The sequence below is a fragment of the Cucurbita maxima genome, unplaced genomic scaffold (genome assembly GCF_002738345.1).
Source record: "Cucurbita maxima cultivar Rimu unplaced genomic scaffold, Cmax_1.0 Cma_Scf00029, whole genome shotgun sequence".
Lineage (NCBI taxonomy): Eukaryota > Viridiplantae > Streptophyta > Magnoliopsida > Cucurbitales > Cucurbitaceae > Cucurbita > Cucurbita maxima.
The window spans coordinates 428,963-436,816 of record NW_019272045.1 but is presented as its reverse complement, the minus strand read 5'-3'; the positions used below and the strand labels follow the sequence as shown (position 1 = coordinate 436,816).

At 32.7% G+C, this 7,854-nt stretch overlaps 1 protein-coding gene across 1 annotated transcript in view; it reads left to right on the top strand.

Moving 5' to 3' along the window:
- The first annotated feature begins 519 nt into the window (after window positions 1-519).
- The window catches only part of LOC111465771 (beta-hexosaminidase 3-like), a 10,706-nt gene continuing 3,371 nt past the window's right edge, over window positions 520-7,854 (top strand). Inside the window, exons 1-13 of the mRNA XM_023110274.1 lie at window positions 520-1,048; window positions 1,407-1,493; window positions 2,530-2,565; window positions 2,665-2,776; window positions 3,576-3,646; window positions 4,750-4,880; window positions 4,963-5,028; window positions 5,131-5,231; window positions 5,841-5,900; window positions 6,224-6,257; window position 6,318; window positions 7,212-7,309; window positions 7,383-7,442. Of these exons, the coding sequence (XP_022966042.1) occupies window positions 698-1,048; window positions 1,407-1,493; window positions 2,530-2,565; window positions 2,665-2,776; window positions 3,576-3,646; window positions 4,750-4,880; window positions 4,963-5,028; window positions 5,131-5,231; window positions 5,841-5,900; window positions 6,224-6,257; window position 6,318; window positions 7,212-7,309; window positions 7,383-7,442 (1,208 nt within the window). The 5' untranslated portion in view covers window positions 520-697. The remainder of the gene's footprint in view (window positions 1,049-1,406; window positions 1,494-2,529; window positions 2,566-2,664; window positions 2,777-3,575; window positions 3,647-4,749; window positions 4,881-4,962; window positions 5,029-5,130; window positions 5,232-5,840; window positions 5,901-6,223; window positions 6,258-6,317; window positions 6,319-7,211; window positions 7,310-7,382; window positions 7,443-7,854) is intronic.

Genomic DNA, 7,854 nt, shown 5'->3' with positions numbered 1-7,854 from the left:
TTTTTTTTTTTTTTTTTTTTTTTTAGGAGAAAGAATGTTAATGCTAATTTTAAAATTTTATAAATATTTTTTTTAAGTATACTACTAACGTATTAAATATTAAAAAAATTAAAAAAATATTAATGATTTTTTTTTAAATTCAAAGAGATAATAATATTAATACTAATTTTAAAATTTTACAAGTATTTTTTAAACATAATATTAATAAAAAAAATAAAAAAGTATTAATGATTTAAAAAAAAAATATTTTTGAAATACTATTAAAATTGGTATTTGTGTAAAAAAAAATAAATAAAAAAATAAATGTTCAAGAATATTATTGACATTTAAAAAAATTCAGATTATAAAATTTAGAAATATTTTTTATATTAATTTATCCTAAATATTTAAATCAAGAAATTTATTTAATTTTTTTTATTTTTTTAAGACATATAAATGGTTAATTATTTATCATATCACGTGAAAGCAACCAGAAACTAACAAAGCAGGCACATACCAGAAAGCCACTCCATTTCTGTCTTCTTCTTCTTCTTCTTCTTCATTTGATCATCTTCTTTACTTCCTGCTATGGCTTCTCTGCAATCAGCGCCCGAATCTCTTCCTTTTTCACTCATATAATCACATTTCCGGGCATTGGAGTATCCACATTCCCAACCGCATTTCACGTGCATTGATTCTCCATTGTTGTTTTTGCCCAATGGCACTTCACTCCTTTTCCATTCTACTTCTGCCGCTCTTTTTTCACTTTATACTAACCTCCGCCGCTTCCCGGAGTAGTGATATTGCCGGAGGTGTGCGGATATGGCCGTTGCCGGCGTTGGTCACTCATGGCGGGCAACGTCGGTTGTGTGTTGCGAATACGAAGGATTTTCGTCTCAACACTGATGGCTCCAACTTCACAGATGCTTCTGGGATACTTAAGGAGGGATTCTTGAGGTTGCTTGATGTGGTTCGTGTTGGTCATGTTGTTGATGCTAATCTATCTCGCTTGGACTCCTCTGCTCTGCTTCTTGGAATCCATATTATTGTCTCTTCGCCTTCCGAAGAGGTATGTATGATTTTGTTGATTCTGTTTTTGATCTGTCTATGTTCTGCGCAGTTGTTGATATTGAAGTTTTAAGCCTGTTTTACATTTTCATTGTTTCTCAGTTTGTGGAAAATGCATTTGGAGTTTCGGTTCGAGTTCAATTCATGTTTCTTGCCTTTATCGAAGAGGATATTATAATGCATTTGAAAATTTTAACATACTTTTCACTTTCAAACGACTATGGTTGTTTTCTTAGTTCCGATTTTCTTGATTCTGGACGTTTGCTTCGATCAAATGAATTGTGATTTGTTCTGGAACGAAAATTATTCGCCATTGATTATTGTTTGACTTCTCCGAAATTTCCATGTGGATGGTGCAGTTACAATATGGTGTAGATGAATCGTACAGATTATCAGTCCCAGCACCTGCACCTGCACCTGGAAAGCCTGCCTATGCATATCTTCAGGTGGGTGAAACCAAACTTTTAGCTACTCGTTTTACTTGATAATTAGTCTATCAGTTTTTCCAGTTTCAGTTGTTTAAAAGTCATCAGAGGGAGAACTCCTGATTTTCATATGGATACCCTTTGTGTATGTGATTCCTGTAAACGTGTAGTACTCTATTCCATTACAAAAATCCGACATAATCGACTAGACCCAGTATGGTATTCTTTTGAATCCGGAATATGATGCTACCAATAATTGCTTTAATTCACATATGGCACATATGGCTTTCACCCATCAATCAGTTCAAGAAATGGAAATTTCCATATTCTTTTTTTATGAAAATTATGGAAAAATAAATAAATAAATAAGAGAGGTCAATCAATGTGGAAAAGAGTTGTTAAGTTTTAGTTGGCTTGTGCATTTTGATTCAAAGGACTTGTGTTGTAAATATTTTGACTAAATCTTGTTTCTTTTATCACGAGTATTTGTTGTTCAAATCTGTTTAGTTGGTGTTCTAAAATTGTGTTCTTGAATAGAATGAAAGTTTAGCTATATTTGGATTTTCTTTCTAAAATATACAATTGCATCGATTGTAACAATGATACTAGTTACAAAATCTTAGTCTTAAAGTGTATGTAGTTATGAATGATTTTCTTTTTTACTTTTTGGATATAAATTTGGATTCATAATATAATTTATTATGTGGACTTCAGTTGTATTCAATCAAAATTTTCCATAAACTGGCATGGTTAGTTCAACTTCTGGAGATAACTTTGTTCATAGTATTCAATCTTCGAAAGCACGACAGTCAGACTGCACGGACACCATGTTTTATATATTTGGTCTGGTGGCGAGGCTGAAAACTCCAATCTTCATCAAGTTCTTGTATCTTGAGTTTAAATATTTGGTCATCTTCATCAACGTCCTATATTCTTCACTTGAATATATTTTGCTGGATAAACTTTAGTTATCTGCGTATTTTATTATTAATGGTTTGCCTAATTTATTCTTGTAGCTCTGTCCCTTAACAGTTGAGTTCTTTCTCAAACTATGCAGGCTCGTACAGTTTATGGGGCTTTGCATGGTCTTCAGGTTACATGCTGAGACTTATAAATATGAAGGTTATAACTCTTGGCGCCTAATGGAATATGTACAATATTGAAAATGTCTTTTTAATGTGAAATTCTGCAGACCTTCAGTCAATTATGCTCTTTCAATTTTGAATCAAGGGCAATTGAAGTTCGGAGCGTACCATGGAATATTATTGATCAGCCAAGGTTCTCCTATCGAGGACTTTTAATTGGTGAGATGCTTCTGAGTTTTTCCATATCAAGTTTTGCTTTAATGACAATCCTTGAGCAAGAACGTGACATGATATAAAATGCATGTTGGCTTCCTTTCTCTCTGTTAGAATTTCTCGAGGTGCTCTTAGGCCTGTTTCATTTCCTTTTTTATTTTTTTAATACTGTAGTTTATTTATTTTCTCAGTGACTTGTCTCGTTTCTTTCTTTGGAATTATGACAGAAATTTGATATTTCAAAATATAATATACTTTTGCTTAATGAATGCCTACCTATACTGCCGCAAGATCTAATTCGGGTTCAATGTTTTCTAGCTTTTATTTATATATTTAGTTATTTTATGCAATATTTATTGATTTAAATAAGCAGTTTATGGTGGAAGTTGTTTCTAGGTTGAATTTCATGGAAGGACTATGCATGATGATTAGGCAAAAAGTATGTTTCGTGCTATTCGGATTGTTGAATTCTCCTCGTTCTTAAATAATTGCAGTGAAGTTTCAGATAATAGCCTATGTTCTATACCATTCAAAGCAGCGAAATTCTATATATTTGTTATGTATGATTTATTGGATGAAACTTGGATTGGGTCGATGATGCTTAGATAAAGGTTTGCCTTTCTCGTGTAAAAGGCAAGAGTATCTGAACGTGCCATATTTATTGGGAAGTGAACTTTCTGAATTATTTCATATTTTCAACATTGAAGTTTTAAATATAATGGGACTCCGTGGGATTTTTGTTTTATTTGTTAGACTCACCTCCAATCATGACTTGTTATCTGACCTGTAAATGATCTTCACGCAGATACTTCTCGACATTATCAGCCATTGCCAGTTATAAAGAAAGTGATTGATTCTATGGCATATGCAAAGCTGGTATAGAATTCATTATGTTTTTCGTTATTGTGTGATATTATTTTTTAGGCAATGCTCACTTGGTTTGTATAACTGTTGACTATTTTCAGTTTCCAACTATTCTTACCAGTAGAACACGTAAAATCTCATTATCTTTTTAGTTAAAAATAAGAAAAGGCTTTGATGTTATTCAATAAAAATGCCTCCAAGACTATTACTATAGATGTTGCCAAAATCTGACAAGGAAAAATCTCATGACGCTTGCCACACGAGCATCGATGCTTAAGCCAAAGAGCGAGAGAGAAAGAAAAGTGTAGTAAGCTGTAATTTAGAAAATGAAGTTGAAATTTGAATTCCCTTACTTTAAGTTATAGGATGTTTCACCTAGGTTTTCAATTTTCATTTATAAGATTCAAAGGGGTTTCCTTCTATATAGGAATTTGATTTGAAAAGGTTACTCTTGGGTTTCTCTTGGGTTCCTCTGTCTCTTAGTCTCTTATTCTTTTCCCTTAGGCAAGATTTTTCTCATTTTGGTGTGCAAGATAAAGCACTCTCATTTCCCACAAACAATGGAGCTATTGTTGTCAAAATCTTGCCTTGACCATGTTCCTCAACGATAAATTTGTATTTTGAGGAGAAGATATAACTTGTAAGCCAAAAAAAGCTAGGCACTGTGACAAACGCCACACACGCTTAAGTTAGAGAGGAAGAAAAGTGTGGCTACAAAATACAAATACAAATTTCACTCATAAGAACGAACAAGATACAAATGCTGTATTACCTAGATGAAAATCATATGTTGAAGCGGTTGGTCATTTTAAAATTTAAATCATTCATTCACTTTTCATCACTGTTGTCGTCCCTTTCACCATCTTTTGCCTCTTCCATCCATAATTAATCCTACTGATATTACAAGATAACAAGACAGGTGCATTGGTGCTTTAAGTGAGCTTGATAATTTAGCTGAAATTTGTACAGAGTGGATGGAGGGGAGAAGAAAAAAAAAATCAGTTAGATATAGACAGACCATATTGAGACGTAAATAATAACTGATCTAGAATACCTGCATTTGCTGCACTTCTCATCATTGCTTACAACCATCAACTTTAACCCCTTTTATGCAGAACGTGTTGCACTGGCACATTGTCGATACACAATCTTTTCCATTGGAGATACCTTCATTCCCAAACCTTTGGCTTGGTGCTTATTCTAAACAAGAACGGTATACAACTGCGGATGCTGAAGAAATTGTGAGGTGAGCATCCTTTTATTTTGGATGTGTTAAGTTGCTAACTAAGAATTAGTTTCCATTTTAATCTTCTTTCGAAGTTTTGTAGATACGCTCAACGACGTGGAGTCAGTGTACTAGCTGAAGTTGATATTCCCGGACATGCTTTGTCATGGTGATTACTACAATAGTATTGAACTTGTCGTCGACCTTCTCTCCTCTTCTATTATATTCATATTGTTAACTTGTGTGAGGAGCTCAAGGTTTTATTTCTCAGGGGAGTTGGCTATCCTGCTCTGTGGCCGTCAAAGGATTGTAAGCAGCCACTTGATGTCAGTAACGAGTTTACTTTTAAAGTAATAGATGGAATACTATCAGGTAATAACATCACACTTTCCTCACAAACTCTCTTGTTCTTTCCATAAAAATATTATAAATGCTTGGAAAGGAAAAAAAATTACATTCAAATTCTCAACAGAATTAAAAATTAGGGCTTTCACAAAATCAGTGCGAAGAGAGAGTTTGATAATAGTTTTTCTCAATTTCGATGATTTTCTATAAATTGAGTTTTAGAGAGAAAATTTAAACTCTTACAATGAAACTTTAATCAGTCAATTATAATTTTTTTTTTTTTTGAAATTTTAGAAAATAAATGCATTAACCAAACGTTCTCTAATTTGTTGGCAAGAATAGAATATTTTAAGGTTTTAGCTATTATAGTCATCAACTGGAATTCTTTATATACTTGAATTTGTGAGATGCGAGGACGTGTTACAACTATGACTGAAATGTGAGGATTTGTTTCTAGGAGATGCTTTCTATTAAGAGAAGATAAGATAGATTATAGATTAAAGGTGAGGACGTGTTACAACTATCCTTTTGATTCTTGAATCAATTTGAAAAACCTACAGGTTTGGACCAAGCATCTAGTTAAACTATCTTCATTTTAGGAGATAAAGTTATCATATCACGGTTCTTGTATTTCAGATTTCAGCAAGATCTTTAAGTACAGATTTGTTCACTTGGGAGGCGATGAAGTTGACACAAGTAAGTTGAACAATTGGGTTGCACTTTGTTTGACTTTAAAAGCTTCCAAAATACAATCAACTCCATGTCATATTTCATCTTTGAAGTTTACTTAGATCAGTTGAGAAAATGATAGAGAATCTTTTTATTTGTTATGAGAAACATTCATTCATTTTATTCTTCCCGCAAAGCTCTCTATGTCAATTTTTCTTCGAGTATCTTGAAAATAAACCATTTTATTAACTTGCAAAATGTATTATTCTGCTTTCATCACTCTTCTGCATCCATCTTCATAAACCTTGATCATCTACATCATACCATGCCCCTCTCAATTTTACTTGCAGCTTGCTGGAGATCGACTCCTCATATAAGAAATTGGTAATAATCTAAGACCTTGTCGACTCCTGTTGTCTATTGAGTAAAATAAATTATACTCAGGGTCAGGGTCCAATGTTCTCCTGTTCTCTATTTCTTTAAACAAATAATTTTATTAAATTTTTCCCTTGTCTTTTATAAACGAAGAATGAAAATTTACTGTTACTTTTATTTGTTCTTCTGGCAAGAAATGAATTCTATTCTAAGTCAGTTTACAAAAGAATGGGGACTTGTGTGCTTGATTTTGACTTTGGTACTTTCAAATTTTGAATTGCAAGAATCAATGTGTAGTTGAGATTGTTTCTTTTTAATTTGATTCTTATATGTAATTTTTTATGATTTCATCTAGGAGATAGTTACGTGGGATCAGTCAATGTATGAATATCTTAGTTTCGACATCCATAGTTATCAATGCTACATAAAAAAAATATATATCTGGAAGTTGCATTCATTGAGCATTATGCTGTCTAGGGATCTTTCATAGTAAGGGGCATCAAGCTGTATTATAAGTTATAACGTCTTTTCTATCTTATATGTATAAAGTCGTGCCATATTTCTTCAAATAGTATCAACTCACGATCTTTATGTGTTGGACACTGCCCATGTTCGATATTATAATTGAAGGATCAAATACAATGTGAACTGCTTGTAATCTTGATTTTAGCTCCAGAGCTAGGAATCAGGTACATGTCCGGATGAAAAGGGAGAGTGTAGAGAGTTCTCAAGGATAGGAAGTGAGAATCTAATGCTATTCTGGATAGCGTGTGCTTCTATATTTCTAGTTGGTTATCCCTATCTCCATTATATTCTACAATCTATGGTCGATTTTTCTGAATTTAACGATCATTTATATTTTCATTTACTCTGTATGCATATATATTTTTTTTCTGGAAACAATCCCTATCCTCCCAAATGCTGGCTTGAGATAACACATGTTTTGACTTTTTTAATGAACAGGTTAGAAAAAAGGGTATGAATGAATCCGATGCTCACAAGTACTTCGTCTTGCGAGCACAAAATATAGCTTTGTCTCACGGATATGAACTTGTAAATTGGTATGTGCTTCTGCTCTAGTTTAATCCTCTAAGGCAGTTTTCTGATCTTATCTACTCAATGGAAAATTTTCACGGAAGAGACTTTTAACGATTTTGGCAGTGAATTGAGTCGAAAGACTGTTGTGCATAACTGGTATGTTATACCTACTCTTATTTCAGCTTTTATAGCTTAAACCCATGATAGAGTATCAGTCCATGTTCATGCTTAATAGTTTCTTGAACTACTATTGGCATTCTTCAGTTTAATTTCCCTTTATTCTTGAGGAATCACTACCTTTCAAGGAATGTGTCATAATGAAAGCAATCAACTTTTTTTCAAGCTTCAACCTACATAATTGTGCAAAACATCTATTAGTGGCGATTGCTTCCATAAATCATAGTGATTTTCTATGTTCACCTTCAAGATTCTTTCCCCCTGAACATGGCCAAGCCAGAATTATACTCTTCCCAATACAAATTAGCTAATATGGAATATAGAAGTCTTCAAAAAAAAAAAAAAAAAAAAAAAAAAAAAAAAAAAAAAAAAAAAAAAAAAAAAAAAAAAA